Source organism: Ornithodoros turicata, chromosome 6, assembly GCF_037126465.1.
Source record: "Ornithodoros turicata isolate Travis chromosome 6, ASM3712646v1, whole genome shotgun sequence".
NCBI classification, from domain to species: Eukaryota; Metazoa; Arthropoda; class Arachnida; order Ixodida; family Argasidae; genus Ornithodoros; species Ornithodoros turicata.
Window position 1 is genome coordinate 19,476,359 of NC_088206.1, and position 25,012 is coordinate 19,501,370.

At 45.3% G+C, this 25,012-nt stretch overlaps 3 protein-coding genes across 3 annotated transcripts; 1 reads left to right on the plus strand and 2 right to left on the minus strand.

Moving 5' to 3' along the window:
* The first annotated feature begins 80 nt into the window (after positions 1–80).
* Positions 81–14,908, plus strand: LOC135399346 (F-actin-capping protein subunit alpha-like). The gene is made up of 9 exons (XM_064631228.1): positions 81–182; positions 1,577–1,640; positions 1,738–1,789; positions 3,225–3,288; positions 4,340–4,644; positions 5,561–5,645; positions 6,908–6,979; positions 9,115–9,177; positions 13,609–14,908. Exons 1-9 carry the CDS (start codon positions 132–134, stop codon positions 13,747–13,749), a joined length of 897 nt encoding a protein of 298 aa, XP_064487298.1. The 5' UTR covers positions 81–131; the 3' UTR covers positions 13,750–14,908.
* A 3,523-nt stretch (positions 14,909–18,431) lies between these two features.
* LOC135398341 (uncharacterized) lies at positions 18,432–21,299 on the minus strand. Its single transcript, XM_064629757.1, has 2 exons — positions 21,169–21,299; positions 18,432–21,055 (listed from the first exon to the last, which is right to left on the minus strand). Exons 1-2 carry the CDS (start codon positions 21,297–21,299, stop codon positions 18,997–18,999), a joined length of 2,190 nt encoding a protein of 729 aa, XP_064485827.1. The 3' UTR covers positions 18,432–18,996.
* Positions 21,150–24,506, minus strand: LOC135399345 (uncharacterized). Its single transcript, XM_064631227.1, has 4 exons — positions 24,490–24,506; positions 24,027–24,075; positions 23,745–23,946; positions 21,150–23,679 (listed from the first exon to the last, which is right to left on the minus strand). Exon 4 carries the CDS (start codon positions 23,647–23,649, stop codon positions 21,445–21,447), a length of 2,205 nt encoding a protein of 734 aa, XP_064487297.1. The 5' UTR covers positions 23,650–23,679; positions 23,745–23,946; positions 24,027–24,075; positions 24,490–24,506; the 3' UTR covers positions 21,150–21,444.
* Between the last annotated feature and the right edge of the window lie 506 nt (positions 24,507–25,012).

Sequence of the window (25,012 nt, forward strand, 5' to 3'; positions counted from 1 at the left end):
GATCAGTGAGACCGTCCAACTCCAACTCCAACCTCCTCATCTATTTCGCAATCAAGTGTACTGTTTGGTTGCGCCACCTACAAATGGGCGTTTTTATTTCCACATGAACAGCTCCTTACTGTTTACAGGATATGAACAAAATGGCGTCTGACTACGATGAACCGATATCCGATCAAGAGAAGGTATTTGCTCTGTTCATGCTTTGTGACAGCGCATGGTGTGTTCATTCTGCTTACTGAATAACAGATAGCTCGTGTCGTTTACATGGTCAAGATTTTTTATGCTCTCCGTTGAACGGTGGAACTGTCATATCTACTGTGATGTTAAGTGCGACGTACCGGTACAGGCATGTTGCTGCGAGACAACAACGTGATAAACGTCACACATTGAACCATTCGTACACTCACCGTGTTGCACTGATAGTGTAAAATATCTGACTAATACTTGTGCAGGCTACTGCCACGCTCTATTTTTACAAGTTTTGCTCTAAGCCTAACGTAGTGGTAGCCATACTCGCTAGTGTAAACTGCGTGAGGAGCCACAGATTATGGGCAGGAAATGATAATGCGGCTCCGTATGGGTGCCTTTATTCATCGTTCTTTCCGTACCCACTTTTCGGAACGGATGTCCGCTATGTTGTGAGGGCGCTCAATAGGTGTACGCTAGATGCTTGCAGTGTGCCGGATCAACCCCCTGTTTAATCTGTGTGTGCTACCCTGCAGATCATCGTAAGGGTCGTTTTTTTAGCTAAGTTTTGGAGCGCACGAAGTGTTGTATATACATCATCTCGTGTTGGTGGGCGGTGAACAACTGCATCTTTGGTTGGGGGCCACTGAACTGTGACAAAGTCGTAAAAGTCGTTCAACGTACTTTTACCTTCAAAGGACATTGTTGACGTCATTCTTAGTCACATGGTGCGTTCACAAGCGGAATAGATTCAAGAAAATCAGTTATTTCGGTGACTTCAGTCTTGCACGGTCATTGTCCTGGATTTTTGTGAAAATGTACAAAGCAGTTTACGTGCTGCAAAGAAAGCAGTTTAAAAAAGGGAAGCATCTCGCAGGCTAATGCCGTTTGCGCCTGGTAACCTCATTTCATTTTGTATGAAATGGAAATAAATTGAAACTGAAATTGAAAAACCACCGCATAACCTAAATTTTATTCGCATAGGCTTCGACGGTTGTTATGTGGTTGTTTATTGGTGGTCATAAGGTTGGTTATTTGTTGGTGAGGTGATTTAGCTTCCTCCTACCGTAATTATATGAGCCATGCTATTCACCATCTTTCTTTTGAGTTACCAATGTAACTGCCTGAGCTTGACATGGGACTGCAGCAGTGGCATAGCCAACAGGGGAGTTTTCGCGGGCTCAACCCCGCTGAAATCACACCTGTGTTTGCCTCGTGGATGGGGAGAGGTAAAACGAGGGTGAAATTCTCTTCCTCCATGGAAGGTTCCCGTAGACCCCCCTCCCCCAACTTATTTTTCTGGCTATGTTACTGGCCTGCAGTATTCTGAAATGACAATGTATACAATGTGTAACAACAGTGTAATGTGTAACAGCGAACCTTCTTGCAGGTTCGCATAGTGTCAGATTTCATCTTGTTAGCACCGCCTGGAGAGTTCAATGAGGTTTTTAATGGTGAGCTCCTCATGGTTATTATACAAGCAATCCGCTACCGCATGCATCTGAGTCTGTGTGACTGTCATGTGAATCCCTGTGTGCCCTTTCTCTTTAGATGTTCGCACGCTTCTGAGCAATGACACATTATTACGAGAAGGTGCTTCCAGGTAAGTACATCTCACTGCGCACTATATTTTTTGCACCGGGGAATGCTTTTGCGATTAAATAACGAGGTACAGAGTGACATATCAATATTCAGATTTGCAACACAATATATGCAACAACTTCATCTCCACTGCCCACCTACGGTAGCTTTATGATGATGAAGCCTAATGGCATGACCTAATTGCAGTGCAGTGAAACCACATTGCTTCAGAGTTGTGGTATGTCGTTAGGTTAACCAGCGTAAGAATATGCTCAGCATAGACAACATGGTGGCAAAGAACTGCCCAAGATATTATAGGGCATGCAAGTACTATTTAGAGTCTAAGCTTGTTTTTTTTTTCAACGCATATGGGCCCTTTGTGCCTATATGTTTTGAAAAACTGTTGCAAAAGAAAACATGATTGATGGGTGCGTTTCTCTTCTTTGTGTTCATTTCTTATTTTGAAATGTATAGAAGCTTATCTAGATCCACATGTCATACAATGCCTTGAATTGCTTGGCTTTCACCATTTAAAGCACTTGCAAGGTATACCCCTTAAAACACTGTCTCTGGAGCCACAAAACCAAACTGTAGCTAGACAGTCGTCACCTTGTGCTGCTTCTGCCACAAGTATATGGAGGGTGTCTACCAACCTCGAAAACCGGGAATTGTTGGGGAATTTTGATGCAACTGGAAAAGTATGGGGATTGTCAGGGAAAATCGCAGACAGTTGCCATGATGATACACAGCCAATAGCAAGTGTTGATGAGTGTGGTTGAGCGGTTAGAATTCAATAAATTATTTGTATTACTCTATTATTCAATAAATGATCTATTTTGTGAGTGATGTGTATGAAAAAGTGGGAGCAGACACAAGGGTGGATTTAAGGGTCTCATGGGGAGGGCGGTCCAAAGGAAATTTCGTGCTTTGCGGCGCAGCATCATCCAGGAGATAGGGTTTTTACATATGGAACATGGCGATATGGAGGGGGGCGGTCCCCCCCCCCCCCCCCCCCCCCTCCCAAATCCGCCCCTGAGCAGACACCACATTCCCTTTTGGTTTCGTCAGGAAATTTCCTTGGAATAATCAGTAGAAGCCTGGAATGTCAGGGAATTTGGAGTCTACAATTTGGTAGACATCCTGGTATGTTCAGCATTTCAAATACTCTTCCACATGCATCATTGAACAACCGGTGATGCAGTGAAATCTTGTCCCACTCTGGGGGATGTCTTGAGCTGATGACGGTCCGGCTTGAGAGGTTTCAGCTCCATACAGAATAATACTGTTTTCATCAAATTGAGAGATAAAATTTTTCTCTCTAATTCAGTGTACTATTTGAATCAGCTCTGTGATTCGGAGGAGACCCTGCTGTTGGTGTCTCGCTACATAGCATGGTTAAGTTATTAATGTGGCTTTCCTTTTCTTTCTCTTCCTCTCTCTTTCTCTTCATGCTGCAGTGCCTTTGCTCAGTACAACAAGGACCAGTTGACTCCAGTAGATATTGAAGGGTCGGACCACAAGGTAATGATTGCGTGCTTGATGATTTCTCGCTAATTTCTTCATGTACAGTGGAGGATGGGCTGGTTGGTGGGTTATTGTATCCCTAGATAACTATAAATTGCTCAGTGGTTAACTGTTGGCATGTTCGTTCACTGGTGTTCAACACCCTCTCATAAAACGCTACAACAGTTTCTCTATGCACACAAAACTATGTGACGAAGTGTCTGTCCATTAACAAAGCAGCACTAAGATTGTGTTCGTAGACAGGTCCACAGACGAAACCACGTGTGCCTCAACCTTGAAATAACTAGCTAGTGAGGTTGCTCCATGGGCAGTAGGGGGGAGATGGAGCCACTCCACCAGATTCTCTGAACCAATGAGCGAGCAGTACTGCTGTGACATCAAAGCAACCATGGCAGGCAGGTAGTTGCGGGCATTGCCACTGTTGAGCAGAGGCACAATTTTTAAAATCAAATTCTGCTATATTTATGCATTTGCCATATGAATCGCTTTGTATGGTGTGTTTTAATAGCCAAAGTAACCGCTTGGTGAAGTGCCCTGAGGCGCTTTCCGTGCTTCTTTAACAGTAATCACTATTTTCTAGCCAGTAACATTAGTGTCACTAGCTTCGCTTCATAGTAGGGCCACTGAGTTCCGAGCAAGAGAGGCCATTTTGTTTCCGCACACTGTTAGTGTCCCCTAATGGTGCTCACGATGTCATCTATCGAGTGCGCTCTGAAATGTTGTTCCTGCTGTGAGCGAGCAGCTGATCACAGTAGATGCCTTGACAGCCTTAAGCTCACTTGACCTCCTTTGGACAGTCTCCTGGACAAGACATAGATAATGTCACATGACAATCATACACGATTCCTTAACTCGCACTCTTCATAGCGAGCATCATTATGTTGGCTGTCACTGCTCCTCAACTGGGGATGGCTCTTGTGGGGAGCGGAAACAAGATGGCTTCCCTGTGGAGCTCAGTGTCGCTACCCTGAAGCGATAGCCTATTAAGTGACTCTGAGTGACATCAATCCTTCTTTCAGCCTAAGATGTGGTCTCTGTTTCGACGCAGGCACTTATCACCCACTACAATGACCTGGGCGAGGGTCGGTTCTACGACCCCCGTGCGAAACGGTCCTTCCGGTACGACCACCTACGGAAGGAGGCCAGTGATTTCCAGCCGTTCACGGGTGCCGGACCTGGGGGTGACTCTGGACAGGGGGAGACATGGAGAAGTGCCTTTGAGGATGCCTGGTCCTACTATGCTCGGGATCACTACAGGCATGGAGCATCGGCCATCTTCGACCAGAGTGATGGACAGCAGATCACTTTAGTCGCCTGTCTAGAGGACCACCAGTTCCAGTCGCAGAACTTCTGGTGCGTTACTTGAGGCAGCATCCATGTCTAGAGCCCTCAGCTCTCCGCAAATCCGTGGAATTGGCCATGTCTCGCTGAACCTGCTGTTTCCTTCAGAATCGTGTGTTTTTCTCGGAATATTCGTGCCCAGACTTGGATCGCTGTGCAACATTTTTGAATGTGCGACAACCCAATGTGTAGCGACTGCAATGTTTGAGGCGACTGATACTGCTGGCACTTAACGGCTAAACATGCTGCGACGAAAGAAAATTTAACGGCAGGAACACATAGAGAGAAATTGTCAGGGTTGAGTCTGTTTTCGTGTGTGTGGTGAAAAGTTACAAAAAGGCCGAAAAGCGTGCGAGATAAGTCAGTAAGCTATCTTGGGAGAATGCTGTAACTTTTTTTTTTTCTCTCTTGCCCACGGAATCTCACGAATTTGTAAATCTCACTTCGCGGAAAATTTAACTTTCCGCCACAGAAAGCTAGGGGCTTTATCCACGACACACATGTTTTTTATATTGTTGTTGTACCCCCCTATCACCCTGATGAACAACTTTCTCAGATTTTGCTGAACCTTGACAGTGCAACTGTCAATAATATGAATGAACTCGTGTCAGGAAAATTACTGCAGTGAAAGTTAACCCAGTTGCTAATTTGGTCTCTGTGTGTTTTCACGTACCCTGCAGTGCAGTTTTCAACATTTCCAATGCTGTCACAATGTTTTACTCCTGCCACTACTGCAGCCATTGCCTTTGTTTTATGGTGCTGTGTCACTCGTCACTTTCATCACTCTAATGTTTCTGCATGACGTTGAGTGACAATATTGCAGATAAACATCATGATCTGCATTTTAGTAGCAGCATGATGAAAGGCAGTGGGTGAATCGCAATAACATCATGTCATGTGCATTAACCTCCATGACACATGTTTACAGGAATGGCCGTTGGAGAAGTATATGGACAGTAAATTTCACCGTAGGAGCATCTACTGCTGATGTAAAAGGGTTGGTTAAAGTACAGGTGTGTAGTATTTGCCATTTTGCATTTACGGTGAGGTTCCATGTACGTCATAGATATCTTAAGGAGTATGCTAGAAGAAAACCTCAGAAACTGGGACATACGGGCGAGGGGAGCGCCATATTGAATCAGCTACTGTTGCCGCAGCGCATGCAAAAAAAGAATCCGGTAAGCATACACCAAACATAATGCTAAAAAATGTTTTTGGAACAGTAACACACAGCCCTAATCCATGAAACCCTAAGATTTAAAAGAAAGAAAAAAAAACAGACACGACACTGACGCCACATCGGGACGCCGTCTCCGCTGCTGCCCCGCTGCCTCGACTAGCCTTGGCTACAAGCCTGGATATTGGGTGGACGGTGACAAAATCTGTAGCCAACGGAAGCAGCGGAGCAAGTGTTGCCAACAGTTTTGGGAATTTTGCGTGCTTTCACATGTTAATATGCGAAATTCCCTAGGCTGATTCAATATGGCTGCCTCCGAGCGCATACATTGAGAGAGGGAAGAGTTTAAGTTCTTTGCTCTCCTCCGATCCTCCTCCCCACCTTCCTTCTAGCCTCTCCATAAGATTTCTGTGATGTACGTGGAACATGATAGCAGAAAACACAGTGCACCGCAGATGAATCTCAGAGCTACAAAGTTTCTTAAATGTGCATGTGTGTTTTTCAATGTTTTTAAATGTCCCAGCTGGAGTGTTTCATGCACGACACACGATGTTTCGGGACAGCGGAAAAACACACTCCCGGGCTGCGGAGTGTGGAATGAGCAGGCTCGCTGCTGGTGCTCTTCCTACACAGTTGTCCAACCGATATTTAGGACTCCAGTTAGGAGCCACGAAATGTTGTTGGTGTCGAAGGCAACGTTGATGCTGATGCTGCTGATGCTGCTGAAGCATCACACGACAGCGTCATATCAATACTCAATCGTCGATGAGTTTGCGGTTTCGTCTCTGCTAAACACGTCTATCGCGGTAACGCTGACATCCTCACCTGAATTTGAGGTAGACTCCAGTGCAGTTTAACAATTTTTCTCCAAGGTACATGCTCACCTATCACAAGTGCTTCAGGAGACTGTCACACATTTCATTGATATCATAGATTATGTTGAACTTGGTGGGCAGTCTGCATACTGCTCACGCAGATTTTCCTATCTTGTGGGAGCCAGCCTTCTTCCACATTCTGGATAACCTACTTACATGTGCCCGTCAGTAGCTTTCAATGGTGAACTGATTTCTAATTTGTTGTCGTTCCCTGTGTGTCAAGGTTCACTACTATGAAGATGGCAATGTTCAGCTGGTGAGCTCCAAAGAAATAAAGTCAACTTTAGCAATCACGGTAAGAACGTTGGTTAGTTGTGGTGCGCTTTGATCAATTCTGTTTTCCACAGCCCTTCAGTGTTTTATATTGCCCATATCCGGGGAATAGGCATTGGGTGTAAGGGAAATTTTGGCAAAAAGCTTGCTTCATCTATATGTGAACGTTGAAGTCGCGCAATGTAGTGAGTGTACTAGATGTACAGTAAACATACTAAGTAGAAAATAATAAAAACTGCTGTATTGCAAAATCTGCTGTAGTTGTTTTTGAAACAGAAGCGAATACGAAGTGAATAGCTATAACAAAGCAATATAAAGTGAGTTGCTCTATAGCCAAACTATGTACATCGGTGCCATGCACAAATAAATCACATTAACAAAATTTGGTAGAATTCCCCATCAGAATTTTACTGTACCCAATGCAAATCAATTGCATTTTAACGAACACCAGTGCTGCACAAAATTCTAATCTACGAAACTTTACTGCCCTGCTGGTGGCCGCGGAATGACTATCCGGAACGATAACTGCTTCTCTTGCTGAATTTGGGTTGTCGCCATAGCCACAGGCTCAACAAGAATGCAGGCACATGCAAGTGACAGTGACACACAAGTTCAGTCTTTTGTTGTGTGTGCACCCCCCCCCCCTCCCACTCCCAAACTGAGGGTTTGGATCTGCCCATGTCCACACAGCTATAAAATAAATTGTTGTAAAGCATTTGAAGTGCAGCAGTCGAATGGTGGAGCACAGCATTGTTATGGGCCTTGAACCTCAATTGGGGCTGGTAGGTATGTCCGGAGAGATAAATACATTGGTACATAAAATAGCAGGTATTTATCTACCTTTCTGGAAATGCCTACAGTCCAATAAATCAATCATTCAATGAGTTTATTTACTCCCAAAAGACCCTGGGGAGGACATTACCATGTTTGTTCGATTATACGGAGTGTTTTTTTTTTTTTTTTTTTTTTTTTTTTTTTCGAAATTTGCGCTTTCGCAAGGGCACGCTGCATTCCGGCGTGTGAATTTAAGGCGAGTAGAGGATGGCTACAAAGGTACACGAAACGGTCTGGATTTTCCTTGCGGAGGCGAACATCAGTTGCCCAGAAGTTACCGCAAGATTACGAAGAGAAGCTGGTTTCTTTTCAAAGATACGTCATCGGCCTCAGGAAGAAATACAACTTTCTGCTCAGGCAGATTGTCAACGCGGACGAAACCCCCATCTTTTTTGACATGCCGTCAAACTACATAGTTCAGAACAAGGGTGACCGTCAAGTGACGATAAGGACGACGTGGAATGAAAAGTCCCGTATCACTGTTATGCTGGCGTGCACTGCTGATGGCCGGAAATTTGCCCCTCTACGTCGTGCTGAAGCGAAAGGCTCTTCCCAAGAACGAACTTTTCCCAAGAGGTACGATCGTTTTTGTCAAGAAAAGGGTTGGATGACGGAAGAACTTATGCTGGACTGGATAAGGACAGTTTGGTGTCAGCGACCAGGTGCCCTTTTGAGCCATAAGGCTATGCTCGTTCTCGACGCGTTCCGTGGACACTTAACGCAACCAGAGAAGAAAAAACTGGAAGGAGAACGGACGGTTGTCATCCCGGAAGGGACGACTGGATGACTTCCTTAACCATTTAAGAACCATGTTCGGCGGCTGTATAACGAATGGATGAGCGGGGACAACGCGGAGCTGACGCCATCGGGACGGTTGAAGCAGGCGCCATTATCGACCGTTGTGCAGTGGGTGGTTGACGCCTGGGCCGCCATACCAGAGGGGGTGGTGGCAGCATCCTTCAGGAAGTGTTGCTTGTCAAACTCTTTGGATGGACTCAAAGATGACGAACTTTGGCAGTGTGAGAGTGGTAAAGAAAACTCTGGCATCTCGGAATTGGATAGTGAGTGAACATTGAGTTGATGGCTGTTTCCTGGCGCCCAGTTTGCCCTCTGTTCGAAGCAGGTGGGATTGAATAAAGTCTCCCGCCTTATATTCGCGTGTGTGCTTTTTTTCTTGTACTTTGGCCCCAAAATATCCCCTAGCCTTATAATCGAGGTCGCCTTATACGTATTCAAATAAATACGGTATGCAGTGCAATAAAAGGAAGTTAGTCCCATTAACTATGGTGCCTTTGTAATTATTGCTTCTCTTTTTTCTTCCAGAATGAACAGCAGGCCGCAAAGGAATTTGTGCAGATAGTGGGAGATGCAGAAAATGAGTACCAGGTACAACATGAAATCTTAAAATTTGACTTGCCATATTTTGTGTCAAGCTCACTATAAGCCACACCTCGAATTATGCACACTTCCACAGCACCTTACACCATTAGGAATGATTAAGATCCTCTGTTTTCTGCTACGGCAAATTCAAAATTCTGCGGCACAGACTTATAAATTCCGCGATTTTACGAGGCTAGCAGTCAACAGCTGCTTCAAACAGGAAACACTTCATTTTCACATTGGAACAGGAAACAAACATTTTCACATTGATAATGTCGGAACAAAAAATATTTTATAAAATTACAGATTCAAAGCGCTGTTGTGGCTCAGCATTACATACACGATATCTTCTGTTCTCTTGTGATGCGATCTGTCGCCTGCAATTATTTTATTATAGGGGTGTGCGAATATCCGAATTCTCGAATCGAATCGAATATCAAACGCTCGAACTATTCGATTCGCGAATCGAATATTCAATATTCGATTTTTCGAATATTCGATTATTCCACGAATATGAACTTACACAACCCGAAAGTGGGCTTCACCCGATGCTTCCGTGTATGAGGTGAAGCTTCCTTTACGAAATTGCCCTTGCTGCAGGACCAACACAGGCTGGACGGTGTTTAGTTTAAGATAACGTTATCCAAAGTTAGTTTTGTAGACATTTTATGTGGAAGGGGCGGCACCCCTCCCACATGCAGTTTAGCAGTGCCGACGAGGGACTTTGATTTGATGTCTGTGAGGTTGCCTTTAAAAAGTTAGGACTCTCGAATAATGACTACAGCCCATGAACAAGAAGGGTGTCTTAAATATGTCCTTTACATCTAAAATTTCAGTAGTGCAACTTCCTAGGACGAGTGCAAAGAAACTAAAGGGTGTTCATGGCAAAACTGAGGCAGGATGCCAATTCATTTGTTTCACAAATGGCCTGTGGTTGTCTGAAACAATTACAGCCTCATCCGTATAACATGCTACTGCCTGACATAAAATTTTGAAATGAAGGTAACCACTCCAGTACTCCAGTACTCCAGTAAGTGTAGGCTCACCCAAAAAGCAGGAAGCACTCTCATGTAAAATTAAAGAGTAGGGGCATTAAACAGAAGAATTGCATGTCTCTCTCGTGACAGTTAATGCCAGAAAAATTACACTAAAGTCATGGGCTACAAAATGGAAACTTTTAGTGCGAAAGTCACATATTGTAAATTTTGCACAAATATTCGATATTCGATTCGGTATTCGGAATTTTTTCCCCCATTCGATTCGATATTGCATTCGACTTGAAATATTCGGATTCGCACACCCCTAATTTTATACCTGCTGAAAGATACATGCTGAAAGAAAGAAAGAGGGATGTTACATCTTTAAGAGCCCCTTTTTTGTTAGACCCCCTTTCTTTTTTTTTGCTGTAGGCATTATTTAAAGAGTCTAAACTTTTTGGAGGCAACCTCCTGTACATCAAATGAAAATCCCCACTGCGACTGCTGAACTGCACACGGCAGGGACGCCGCCTCTTCCCCAGGCGAAGTATGCACAATAAACTTGGGTTAACATTATCTTAACCTAATCTGCAATCTGTCTGTGTTTGCCCTGCAGCATGGACAGTTTTGTAAAGGGGGCTTCGCGTCATGCAGAGGAGCGTCAGGTGACGCCCACTTTCAGGAGGCGTCGTTTGTATTCAGCATAGAACTCTCATAATAACTAGAAACCAAGCCAGCGAAGAGGAGCATCTCAACATGTGAGCCGCCATGATCGATACGTTAGGCCTAGTGTGTTACGAACGGTGACACCTACGAGTTCCCTGCGCTCTTGTTTCATGTTGCAACACAAGGTTTAAGCCATACGATACTCGTTCCCTAGAGAATCCAAGCGCACAGGTGATGTTAAACAAAACAAACACCCTTCGCACAAGGCATGGCACACGGAGCAGAGCGGAAGGGACTTGCATTGGATTGGATACCATTGTGCCGAACGTGCCTTGGTCTTCACACGTGGAAAGGGTGCGGCGGAATCCGGCCCAATCCAAAATATCGATCATGGCGCCTCCCGGACTTGGACATTGGGAGAGGGTCTTGCCTCGGTACAACTCCTTTGCTCTCCCCCATCACTCTCTCTCCCAGCTTTTCCTCTAGCCTTTCTACTTATGATTTCTATGGTATTCGATGAACAGTCGAATATCCGGAAACCCGAATATTGGGTATCCGATTTGCGAATCGAATACTTCGAGTGATTCAATTCGAATTTGAGAACTCTAATATCCGCACACCCCTAAAGATAAGGGATTCTTTTCTAAATTCTGTGCCAAACGAAGGATTCCGCAAGTAATTCCGAATTCTGCGAAATTTCGCGGAATCGCGCGGAAAACCGAGGGCCTTAGGAATTATGACCTGAAGTGATTTTGGAATCGCTTGTCTGAAGCAGAGCCGTAGCGACGGGGCTGTGAGAGGGGCAGCCGCCCCGGGAACCCTTGCCAGAGAGGGCGCCGAACCGCAAGCCCTGGCAGGTTGGTTGGACAGTATAAAGTAGGAATGGAGAGAATTTGAATTTACGGTCTCGACAGTGTAAATGGGCGTTTTCTTTTTTTGTTTACAAGGCTTCTCACGGCAGTGAGGGAGGGAGGGGGGCTTCAGATTAGCCCTGCCCCGGGTGCAAACTCGCCTCGCGACGGCTCTGGTCTGAAGTGCCATCGGTCATGTAATGCATGCAATGTACCAATCTACTTTGTTGACTTATAATTAGGGCTGTGCGGGTACTCAAAATTTTAAGTTCGAGTCGAGTCGAACTCGAACTCGACTCGACAAATGATGCCTTGTCAACTTTCGAGTACTCGATATCATTTTGAGCTCGTGTTAGATCCACATTAAACATGCAGTGTTCATGTTATTTTCCACAACTCATGAACTTCTTGATCCAGAGGGTTGATATTTTCAGATATTATTTCTGACAAAGGTTGCCACATTTGGTATATTTTAGAACTTGTAGATTGATATTTTTGTTCAGTATACAGGCATATATTCATGAGGGCTTCTGCTGTTCGCACCAATCTTTTGGTGTCCCAAAACCAATTTTGGAAATACATGGATAACTTATTTATGAAACTTACATCATTACATAAGGCATTGATTTGGCTACATTTTCCTATATAGCAACATATTTTGAAGTGATACTGTCAGCCACAAAAAAATATATTTGTAAAACCACCCAAGAATGGCTATTTTTGTGGCAGTAAGGAAAGTGTTAAACCGCATGTTGTAGAAAGACCAGTTTTCCTACCCATAACTTGTAAATCTGCTATGGTTGCAATATTCATTTAGCAATGTTGTCCTTAGGCGGCACATTGTTCTTATAAAGCTCTTATAATCTTAGTTTCTCAGTTGTCTCGCGACGTAAGCCCCCAATTATTAATTGTTAATCTTCATTCATTTCATTTTTTGTTAACTGTAGCACAAAAGAACATTTTTAAGGGGAAGTTGGCCAAAATGTGGCGCTAAAGCATCTTGAATTCTTATATCTATCTTCCTGCTTCTACACACTACCTATCATTTAATGGAACGCCAACTACTCGAACTCGGCTCGAACTTGAAAATTTTGCTACTCGCACAGCCCTATATATAATCCAAAGTGATGATTTTGAGTAAACTTGTATGTAACGGTTCTGCCAATATACTTACAAGTAGGCTCAACTGCAATATACTAGTTGAAATGTGTTAGAGGTTCAGAATATGTCCTAAAGCAGTGCTTCCCAAACTCTGCTACCCAGCAAAAATATAAAATATAGCATCGCGAACCCCAGCTTTTCGCAATGCCACAAGTAATACAGAGTGAATCGTAATACACGAAATTGACGCCGATATTTTATTTGACACTCAAGACAGAGTGAATCCACTGAGCTAGAAACCATCGCTAAAAGAAAAGAAAAAAGGAAAAACAGCACATGCCAGCAGGAATGACTGCTCCCAATGGCTAAAGTGTGCTTGTTTGTTGGACCACAGTTTATCAAAACGAGGATGGAGTTTGGACACGGCAACTCTCAGTTATGTCTCGACGTTGAGCTGCGACTTGTACCTTGTTTTGATCAACGCCGCTCCAGTAAACCAGGTTTGGATTGGTGTGTCATGGGAAAGGGAAGAAGGACCCTCATGACTTTAGTACTCAAGGGCATGTACTTTCCTGCCAACCCTGTCCGAAATTTGGGAACTGACATCGGCCATCCCTTTTCAAGTTCCCGAGCTGCTCCGCGACCCACTGTCTGCGAGGCACTGTCCTAGAGGAATTCCGAGCTCGTCATAAGTGTCTTTTGTCGATGGTAGTGGTGCCCACATTTTAGAGGCAAATATTTGTACGAAACACCCCAGTGGCCTGTGTTTTGCTGTACTCAAAAGTATACGATGAAGTGCCGGTCGTGAAAAGTAATATACCTACCTTACTTTCTAATTTCAGCAAGCCATATCCGAGAACTACCAGACTATGTCTGAAACTACCTTCAAGGCTCTGAGGCGCCAGCTTCCACTCACGCGAACCAAAATCGATTGGACCAAGATCCTAAACTACAAGATTGGCTCGGAGCTGAAGCACCACTGAGTTCATGTTCAGTTCCTTTCTTTGATTTCTTTTTTTTGTTGTTGTGTTTGTCCACTTCATTGCTGCCTTTTGCCCAGCGTTTGTTGAATGGGTATATAAACAACATCGCTTCTGTGATTACAGCAGACTCTGCAAAACAAATCAATCTCGGCACAATCCTTTTTGTGCTGCGGATTCCAGCGCAATTGTTTCAACCGAGCAATGAACAGGGTGTGTGCTAAGTGGCTTTTCCACACTTAACTTGTAGTCCACCTAACTGGCGAGCTTCCGGTGGCGCACATTACGGGTGCGAAAGCTGCAGGAAAATCTTTAAAAAATTAACGGAGCCAGAAAACATCAGCTTCCGTGTGCTAAAATAGGTCTCAGGAGAGTTGCATTCAGGTACCACTAGGGGAGCTGTAGGTGCAGAAACTGAAACTATGTCCCATATGGATACTCATCAGTAGTGCCCCTAGCAATACCTGCACACGATTCTCCTGAGACCACCATATTGACCACATTCTAACGCGTGGAAGCCATGTTTCCATGGCTGTTTATTTTTTAAATTTCTTTTTCACGCTGAGTACAGCTTCCGCAATTTTTCTTTAGCTTTAGCACGTATAAATGCGCCACCAGAAGTTCGGCAGTTACGTAGACAATGGATTAAGTGTGCAAATAATGCCACTCGGGTTCGTCTGCACACACCCTGTACAATCGCCAGCAGGATGACAGGCCTTGCCGCCAGGGTATTACGCCTCCTGGAACGTGGAACATTCCGAACCCACTCAACAGGGTGCTGTGCGTAACTACTACTGTTCGGCACCAAGTCGCTAATGTGCTCCCCCTACTGTTCCAGTTGGCGCTTACATGAAATGCGCCAATAGCTTCGATATGTTTAATTTGTAAATTTGTTTTTACGTTTCGTTTTTGTGCTTACGAAAGTGAAGATGGCAAAAAGAAGAAATGGATATGACAAGTTTTTTTATTTATTTCGTAAATTTTTTTGTTGGTGGGGGGTGGAACTGGCGACGCTTCGATTTTTTTCCCACGGGAGCGTCGCTCTTGTTGTGGTAACGAATGAGGAAAACAATTTTTAAAAATTGTGTTGCGAAAGTGATGAGAGATGAAGGGTGGTATTGTTACGGCGAGGATTCATGTTAAATAAACTAAAGCAATTTTTCTTGCGTCTTTTTGAAGTTGCTAATATCTTTGTGAACCTTGTTCCAACTCGGGTCTTTAAAACCCAAGAAAAACGATGTGTGATGTTGGGTACAAGGAATCGGGAATACACTTCGCTCACGAATGTGATTGCAATAAAAAAAAGATCACAGGACGGTTACGGTTATGTTACACAAATTTTGGCGACTGCTGTTGTGGGTGAATGTTGACACTTTTATTGCTGATGTATGGAGAACTAATTTAAAGCGACACATACTGCCTCGTGATTTGTGAACTGAATGGTGATATGGTTGATATTCTTAACGAGGTCTTTGTTCTGGAAGACCAAATCAATGCAGGTCTTTCTTGAGGTTGGTACAGCCCGTGTCCTGGTGGTGAGTCACAACATCAGCACTTCTTGTAGACCGGTGAAGTCCATGTTAAAGTCTCCCAGCAGCAGTATTGGTGATGGCGTGTGGACCGTTAAAGGGGCACCAAAGTGCAAAATATTTCTCTTCGTGATACGAAGGATTCCGTCATCATGACAATGCAAAAAGAATGAGATTGGGCCCGTTCCACTGTTTGTAATTTAAGCGTGACTAAGGGTGCCAAATTGGAGGTTCCTCTTTCCTTCCTCCGAATTGGCGTAAAACATGAAGGGTACGTCATGCCCACCGCATCCAGTTGTCAAAGGAAATATATTTTGGGAACTACCCCTTCCTGCATTTCTTTGTCTAATCAACACGGTACGACTGGAGCTTCGACTTGGCCGTGGATACATTGCGCTGTGACGCATGTCATACGCATATTCTGTAGTAGCGGAAGCTTTCGCTAATACTGCCATGCAAGATAACAGGAACAGAATCAGCGCATCAACGGTCATGACACCCTACCAACTGGGAGTGGAGCAGTGTGGATCAGATTGCAGATGTGTGCGCAACAGAAGCTAGACCAATGCTGGGACGTTTATAATATACCGCAGTTATGCAATTATGAAGTCTACCTCTTGTATTGCACGTTCCGCAATGCTATTCCAGACAAAAAATTACACCAATCCAAAATCCAGGTTACGACTCGAGCAACGCGAAATTCAGCGTCAGCTGTGCGTGTGGTGAAATGAGGACGGATGGATGTGTGTAGAGAAATTTATGTAAGCGTGATGAGTATTGATTTGTGGTCGCTGAAATGGTTGGCGAGGTGAGTGATGTTCTGGAACACCCAAGTCTATGCATGAGCCATGTCTAGTTGTGGGTTGGCGGATGTCGGTGCACAGCGGAAGGTCCAGTTGGTTGGACATATCACTTAGGAGAGTGGTGTTCTTGGCCAGTGAAACGTCCACGTTGAAGTCTCCGATGACGAGAAGCTTGTGCGTGCGGTAAGGCGCGAGTACATACACGATAAAGCGCACTGCAACATTTCCCACACCATCGGCAAACTTTGCTGATGTACTTTGGTTTTCATCTCACTTTCCATCAATAGCGGTTGTAAACTAGCGGGATTGTCCTCCTTACTCCCTGTGCTGAGAGTGCACATGCGTTAAGAGTTTTGTGCGGACATGCGAATGCCGCCGCTACTGACGCAATCTCGGGGAAAGTCTCCACTATACAGCTGATGCTGTAAAAAGTATGGTTTCTTGCGAAACAATTCTTCAAAAATAATCCATACACTAATAATTGGCAGATGGGACGTCTCGTCATTTTGGCGTGAAGCTCCTCATTACACATACACCTCGCAATCATCACGCACTTGTTATTCTTCCTGCGTTGCATTGAGAGTGTATTCGAAATAACGAGCATTGAGTACAGAATGCTATACCTGCTTCCAATAGCCTCTGAGGCCCACAAACACCAACCCCTTTAGAGCCCCTTTAACACGTAGTTGAGGTACGTTGTAACTTGCAAAACTGTCGCGATGGGGGCAACGCAGGCGGCCACGACTGTGAGTCCACATTCTGATTGTACCGCGCACATCTCACACGTGTCTTTGCAGTCAGCAAAAATGTCCAGGGGTGAAGCCCTGACCCCATCTCGCATTTGGATGGCCACTCCGGTCAGTCTTGCAGTTCTTGCAAGTCCGTCGAGAGGCACAGCTATACACCTGCTTCGGTGCTGAGTGACTGGAGGCACGATGCACGCAAGCGGAGGGTGGTAAGGTCGGCAGTTGGAAATTCTAGTCGAAGCAGCACATCGCAAGTCAATGGCAGCGCAACAAGATCATTCTTGAACCACAAGCGTTCACACACCGAGCAACCATACCCAAGTGGGTTCTCCCTGAGGTTCGAGTGAGGCCCTTCGTGGCTCCTTCGGTGTTCACTTTCCTCTGACGCCTCTTTGCCTCTGCTTCGGAGGCACGTACTGTAGGGTCTTGCCGCTGAGTCCGCCTTGCCTCAGCTTAGACGGCACACAGGTTGGCAGCTTGACATCGCGCTCTCTTATTTGTGGCCTCGGCTGCACGGCAAGCTGAGTCTTCGCGATCTCTTCACTTCCATTCGCTTTCTCCTGCCTGCCACAAAGCTTGTGCGTCAGCAGGAACCAGTATCTCTATGCCGTCTGTAGCGGAATCACAGAGAGTGTTTTCGTTAAACTGTTTTGTTGTCGTACTAATACTGTCCTCCTCGTCACTAATGACCGTGTTTCCTTGCAAAAGGTGTAATACAGTATACAAAGCACCCTCTACGCCGAACGTGAAGCGCCACTGAATTACTGTAAACTAGGAGGTAAATGTCCTTCCTTTTGTGAGCACCAATGCCTCGATCTCAGGAAATGAGGCTCTAACAGCTGGCGCTGTATCATATGGCTGGTAGGAGCAAGGTAATGCCCCTACACTGACGCTCTGCTCAAATTTCCCCGTACGGGAATTTCAAAATGTGTGGATATTTTCTTTGTGTCCCTGTTTTGTGATTTTTGCAGTTCGGGAGTGAAAATCGGGTGACATTTTCACACAGATATTGGGGGGTAGAGATAGTGTGCTTCACCCCTTCATCTCGCGTGTCATCAGGTGAGAGACAAGTCATCGGACTCTTGCCGCCACCGTGATAATGAGGGCAGAAACCAGAGTTCTTGTGTCGTTACAACACACAAACTTCGCCACTGTACAAAAGTCCAGATGCTACACATTTGCGTGTCATTACTGTGTTTCACATTCACTTGTTTAAGTACATAATCACCATGGCCGTCAACTGTCGCTGTATGTCAATCACACGCAAGCAATCATGTCACCTGGAGCGCTGAATGACTGGGGGAATTCCAAAATGTATCTTTAGTATTGGGAGGGCAGGATTATAAAAAGCTTGCTTCGAGGGCTCGCTGCAGAATTCTAAGTTTGACAACCCAAATTTTTGAAAGTACGTTTTCGGTGTAAATATCATGAAAAATAGTGCATTCCAGTGATTTATGCTCCTAAATTATACTGCTCAGGTCAGCAAAAAGTGAAGCAGGGATTTGCTAGATCAGGGAATGCGCTACCCACGGAAGCAAGATTCTACAAATAGATGCTTGGAGAGTGAACTGCCCCTTTAAGTCTGGTCATACTTATGTCAGATTGAATTGAATTTTGAACTGAGTTTATTCACGGTGTACACTGATAGACTAGGGGATAAATGGCCATCATGCCTGAACTTACGCTGGTACACAATGAGAATTAGCCGAGGCAAGCTACAAACAATGACACAAAACACACAAGCCTCCAACACCCAATGAATGAGTACCTCTTTCCTGAGTTATTTGAATTACATTGGTACGAAAAAAAGAAAAAAACAATTGCCAGTTGGATTTTAGTGGAACTATGGGCTGGCCATCAGCTTTGCCTACTTTTGAAGCGAGTGAAATATCATGATTTGTTTTCATGCATACACAGCAAAGTACTAGATCATTCCTGCACAGTGTGTGGTGGAACTAGGAATAACCCCAGCAATGTTTCATCTTGTAAACGATTTGTTGGTGCACATAGCTTTCTTCGAGAAAAGTTCAATGAAGCATCCAAACACACACAGCCACACACACACAATGCTACAGTTTCATTTGAACCGAACACGACTTACTGGAAGTGAATTAAGTAAATACTAAAATGCTAGACTTCTTCCCTGTACTGATATAACGACGCATTGCACACTCATCCTTGCGTCGCAATATTCAGCCTAGACCTTGCATTGTTCACGGCGCTGCGAACCTCCCCTTTTGACCAAGCGTTGACTTTCTGAAGACGCCACAGCAACGAATCGCAGTGATGAACTCTCTTGAATGACTCCACTGCGAGGTCGTCGTGAGACTTTTGCAATACAAATAGTGCAGCCTGGTTAAGCATGCATTCATTGCGGCAGACAATGTTCATCACTGGAAGGAGATCTCCATACTCTGATGCTCCACTCCACGTAACCTCCATGTCACTCACTGTCACATTCTTCATTAAGCCTCGCAAGAAAACGTGCAATGTATTGTCATCCAGACAGAAATTTTTTAGTACGAGGACATTCAACGTAGTATTCTCCAACAGCACATCTGCTAATGCCTCGACGGCAAGCTTTTCACTCCACTTCAGCGAAGTTTTTAGGTAACTGATGCTTTTGTTGTCGATGAGGCCTCGCATGATGGTGGAAGTGTCACTGGAATCGCACCAAGCAGACAGCTCGACATGCTTCAGTGTCGTATTCTCGCGGAACACATCTGCCAGCGCACTTGCGGCGCTTCCTCTGAGTGCAGCAGTGTCTCCAATGATAAGTTTTGACACTGATGTGTTCCGCGTAAGTGACGAGATGAGCGGTGCGAGTGATCTCGGTTGACATGTTTCGATGTCCGCCAGGCAGAGTTCGCGGAGTGTGTTGCTCGCAGCAACGACTGAAGACAGCGCACAAAAGCTAGGCGTGTCCCACTTTATGCGTACGCGTTCGAAAACTCCCGAAGCCGTCGCCAAAGTCAGGATGCGTGTTCCCCAGACAGTGTTTGAAACGGATGGAGCGTTATTTAATTCCAGCACTTCCAACGATGAGTTAGCAGCTAAACAAGCAACAAGCTGTAAACTTTCATCCGCCATTGTCTTTTCACTGGATACGAAAAGGGTGCATAGCGTCTTGTTTTGTGCCAGGGCCTCCGCCAATGTCACGAATGCACTTCCGTCGCATGTTTTGACGGAAAATGCGAGGCGCTGAAGCGTAGAATTTTCGCGAAGCACGTCCGAGATAGCGACGACGCACCGAGACGTGAAGTCGCAGTTTGGAAACTTCAAACTTCTCAGCGTACTGTTCTTTGTGAGCACCTCGTACAATATTTCGGCAGTGTCGTCTGTTCCGGTACAGTTGGCTAATTCGAGCTTTGTCACAACACAGTTATCTCGCAAACACTGCAAGATGGCGCTGATACCGCGATTTATTCCACGGAACGAGGCTTCTTTGACCGTTCGGTTCGCACTCAAGAACTTCACCAACGGCAGCACGTGTCGGAGTGGTACGTCTTGTCCGTGGACCTCCAACGTAGTAAGACAGGTAGTGTCCTTTAAAGCCTCGAATATTGTCTCAAAGGACTTTCTGCTAAGTTGGTTTCTTCTCAGGCTGAGCGTCTGCAAGCACGTCGTCGCACGGAGAAACTTTGCGAGTCTCGAGACAGATTCCCGTGAGAGAGAGACGTGCGTGAGCTGCAGACTTTCGAGCTGTTTCATTCGTTGAAATCCGTTTGTGAGTAATTTAGCATGGTATTCATTAACCAGCCGTAATGACATTTTCACGGATTTTACGCTGCCGTTGTTAGCGAGGCACAGCCCGAATACCGACGGGCACTGCAAAAGCAGGACGGTGTCATCGAGATGAATTGCCTTCACACATTGGTGTTGCCTTAACAACCAGTAGACTGTGAAGCAAGCATCCAGCAGTGCACTACTCTGAGGAAGCACCTCGTCCACAACCGCAACTGACGTCAGTGCCATGTCACCTGGAAGAAATTCTCGGAGCAGTACTCCAGCGGGATGGAGAACACCATTCCAGACAGAAAGGCTTTCAGTAATCCAGCAGCGTGCAGTCCGACCGTAGGTACACGGGGCCAACATGTCTTTGATGCCGTTTTCCTTGAACTGTTGCTGTATGATGGAGGCACGGATGAACGCCATTCCGGGGCAGGAACTGTGGATGTTGCAGACATATTCTTTGACTACGGATTGCTCGCCGTGGCACTGGTCAATATCCCTGTAATTGTTAAGGAACAGGCTTCAAGTCTTGTCATTATGCGGCAGTAGGATCAAACTGATTTTTGGTTTGGCGAGACAGCAAAGAGAGAATATGTGCTGTTCGATTATGATATTTTTATTTCTTTAGCGAATATGCATGATCGTAAATTGCAGTTAATGGCAGACTCCGCAACAAAATATGAAACAGTGAGAACTGAGAAAGTAGCATGTTGAGTGACATTTGTAGACATCAAACTCAACATTTACAAAATGCAGTTAAAGCCACGTAAATGGAGCCCCACAAAACCTCTCTTCCTGCATGCCGAGTTAACAACCCACTTGATAACAGTCTTGTTAATCATCATCACAAGTGCACAACCCTGTTGGTAACAACCTTATTCATCATCATCACTCATCTTCAAGCACATCTGAAATGCAAAGAAAGGATGCAATATTGCATAAGCAGTCTTCGTTCAGTGAATCCAAACGCATCGTCGTTTCCTTTGTCTGGGCGATACACTCAATCTTATCTTTCACTATGCCTGCCAGCTTGAAATAGTTCGCTCGAAGGAACCGCTCGGCTGCACAGACCATCGTCTTCGCTTCGTTCTGCTCAATGTTCATCGTTTCCGTAAGGTGATGCATCAAGACATCCTTCTTCGCCTCATTGAACGCTGCTGCCGAGGATCTATTCATGGTGGTCCTCAAGAGAAACCTCGAAGCTTGATGCAGAGACAAAATGTTCCGTCTGCAGGCCTCCTGTATCTTAAAGGTGCTTCTCGTCGCACCTTCGAGATCCCACACTTGCACCGAAGTCAGAGTTGGGTTTGCGTAAACAGATTTCGAGAACAGGTCCAGCAGCTTTGCCCTCTTTACTAAGGATTGTGAACGGATCACCAGAGACACGAGGCTCTTGTTACATCTGATGGCGTTGCAGAACGCTTTTGCATTTCTGGCTTGCCAGAACTCGTCTCTGACCTCGAGATGAGCGATGCTCTTTGAATGAGCTAATCCTGCATATGCAACTGCCATGGGGTTTGTCATGCTGTCCTGCGTAATTTTTACTTTTTTGAGAGTCTCATTCTCACTAAACACTTCACTGAGCGTTGTCAATGCCTGCACGCTTACGTTTCTTAAGCAGCCCATGTTCAAGATGAGAGTCTTAATGCTTCTGTTCCAACGTAAGGCACTGAACAGTTCCGAATAAGCCTCAACCGTCAGGAGATTGGGGCTGTCTATGTGTACTGCCTCGATGGTTTCGCTGCCTCTGATCACAGCTGCAAGTTCGTAGAGCCCTTGACTCTGCCAAGTCATCCGCAGCCGTTCAAGGACACGACCTTCGGCAAGGTGTAGCGGCAACCATTCTGTACTCCTACTAACTGGTACTCTTCCTATTTTAACGTATTCCAGGGAGGTGTTCACGAGAAGCGCTTCCACGAGCAAGGATACACCGTGGGAAGAAATCGAGCAATGTGAAATGTCTAGTTTCTTCAGGACTTTGTTTGTCTTGAGCATGTCCGCGATTGCGACAGTGCCGCGATTGTCAAGGTTGTTGGCCCGCAAGCTCAGGTATTCGAGGGATGTGTTACTTTTCAGAGAGTCTGCCAGCTCTATAGCGCCGGACTCATGGATACCACACTCTCTGAGTTTCAGTCTGTGCAGAGCAGAACCTCGCTTTTTCAGGACAGCTGCAAGGACACGTGCACCCTCATCGCGAATATAACACCTGAACAGATTGAGTTCCTCAACACAAGTGTTGTCATGAAGAGAATCAAGTATTAAAGCATAATCATCAACCGTGATGGAATGAAACTTGTTTAGTGACAATTTCAGAACACTTCTGTTATGTTTTAAGAAGTTGGCAAGGGCCTTGCTGCCACATCCTCTAGCGCTGTGCAAGCTAAGCTGAGTCAAACTTCGAAAGCTGACCAAAGTGCCTAGAAGCTTTCCATAGCTGTATGCACTTAGGTGCGAACAGGAAACAGCAAAGGACTGGATGCTGGCGTTTCGGGTAAGAGTGTCGGAAAGATAATCCGCTCCTTTATCATCAATACTGAGCATGGACAGGTCGAGATCAAGTATTGCGTATCGCGAATTCCGAAGTCCTTCCATGATGTAGTGAGCACCGTCTATGGATTGCCAGCAAAATTTCAGCTTTTGCAGGTTCAAAGCAGAAGTTAGGGCCAGCTTAACATCCAGTGGATGCCGATAGCAAAAGGCGTGGTCAAGCTCAAGCGTGTCGATGCAGATGTGATGCGTGAGCAACCAGTAGGTGATGAAAGATGCGTCGAGACTTGCATCCTCTTCGGAGCAAATGCTGATGCGAAAGCCTGTTGATCTGACCACGACAAATCGAGGCTGAAGTTGACAGAGCTCCAGTGCAGCTCTGCGGAGGATGCGGTTCAATGGAGTGAGGTTGTCTAAAAGCCAGCAGTCGGAAGAAAAACTGCTAGTACAAGGTGCAGCGATGTCTATTTTGTGCTTCGAAAGATCCGACTTCAGTGTGGCTATCCTACGTTCAATGTAGGTACGCTCAGTGAAGAATGATAAACTGAAGTAATCTGCATCGTGCGCTGTTCGGGACATGGTAGTAGCGTTTGTGTAACCGTTCATAGTGTAGCGGCCCTTGAACCTGTTCTGAATCTGTAATTAAATTGGCAATTTAATATGTACTTGTGTACAAGGAAACACGAATGGGATGCATTTACCTCGTTAATGGCTCCACTTTCTCTTGCTGTTCCATCAGTGGTCAATGTCCTTTGTTTAATGAGTGACACCTCGGGATTGAAAGCGTCATATGTGTCCTCTTCTTCAAACCAATCAAAAGATCGCCGTGAGCCACTAAGGGAGATTGGCCAGGACAAAAGGGCGTAATTGCATCTGTGTGGTGGTGATGAGGTGAGATGTCTTCTGCGTTCCAAAGAGAAGAAAACAAGGTGCTTAACCGATAATTGAACCTCTGTATGCAATAAGGGGATAAGTCGACTTACCCCCTTTTTGCTATTTTTGCTGCAATGACATCTACATACCAGTATGTACCTGCCAAAAAAAATTTAGGACCCTATTGCAATTTATTGGCCCGCCACAGGAGGGTAAGAAACGGGAAATGCATGTGTGTCAATGGGACATACTATCAGGTCCCTTTTCTCGGTTTTTGATTTTTCAACTTGTCCCCTTATTGCAAAATTGTAAAAGCCAAATCGGCCCGTACACTTGACTATGGACGATGCCACAAACTACAGCCACGGATAATTGTTTGTTTGTTATCTTAAGCGGGACGCGTACGAAACGAAAATGACAGCCGCATACGTATTTGTACAGGTAAGAGGGCATGCCGTTTCCGCTGTCTCTCTAGCTCGGAGTTGTGCATTGTAACTGTGAATCGGTGATGAGCCATTCGAGAAGCTGCTGCCGTGAATTACAAAGCCATGCTGCCTCACACTTGGTCCTTACCAGATGATGAAACACCGTTATGAAACGAATGTCACGTGACAACTCATAATATCATAATACCTTGTGGATGGCGAAACCAAAACAAGCCTCACTTGATGAAAGGGACGCCCATGGGGACGCCCACGGGCACGCCAGACAGCTGACGCCACGCCAAAGCACTGAGAAAGGGAAACACGGACGGAGATGAGGGAGAAGTTGGAGGTTGGAGGAGGGAAGTCTCCACGGTTCGTTCGGTTCGTTCCATCTGAACGGAAAGCTCTACTGGTTTGGGTGATTCAAATACACGTGTCTTCAGAGCGGAGGTGTAAAATTTCAGGGAATATTGAAGCTGATCTGATATCACATCCATATATCAGGTCACACATATCAGATCACATTTTTCTAGTCGCTGGTTATAGACGGTACGTTGTACAGCTGCGAGTAGAGTACTAAGCAGAATAACAATTAAATGGTACGATTTCGAAAATGCTTGGTACGTTGAAAGAGAAAGAAAATAATGCAATAGAAGCGCTCTGCACTCCGC

Excerpts from the sequence above, each read along its gene's own strand:
- LOC135399345 (XM_064631227.1), bottom strand. The coding sequence starts at position 23,649 with ATGAACGGTTACACAAACGCTACTACCATGTCCCGAACAGCGCACGAT.
- LOC135398341 (XM_064629757.1), bottom strand. The coding sequence starts at position 21,299 with ATGTTGAGTTTGATGTCTACAAATGTCACTCAACATGCTACTTTCTCA. Across the intron at positions 21,056-21,168 it reads TTCGCTAAAGAAATAAAAAT|GGATATTGACCAGTGCCACG; the intron begins ATCATAATCGAA and ends TAACAATTACAG.
- LOC135399346 (XM_064631228.1), top strand. The coding sequence starts at position 132 with ATGAACAAAATGGCGTCTGACTACGATGAACCGATATCCGATCAAGAG. Across the intron at positions 4,645-5,560 it reads TTCCAGTCGCAGAACTTCTG|GAATGGCCGTTGGAGAAGTA; the intron begins GTGCGTTACTTG and ends ACATGTTTACAG. Across the intron at positions 6,980-9,114 it reads AGTCAACTTTAGCAATCACG|AATGAACAGCAGGCCGCAAA; the intron begins GTAAGAACGTTG and ends TTTTTCTTCCAG.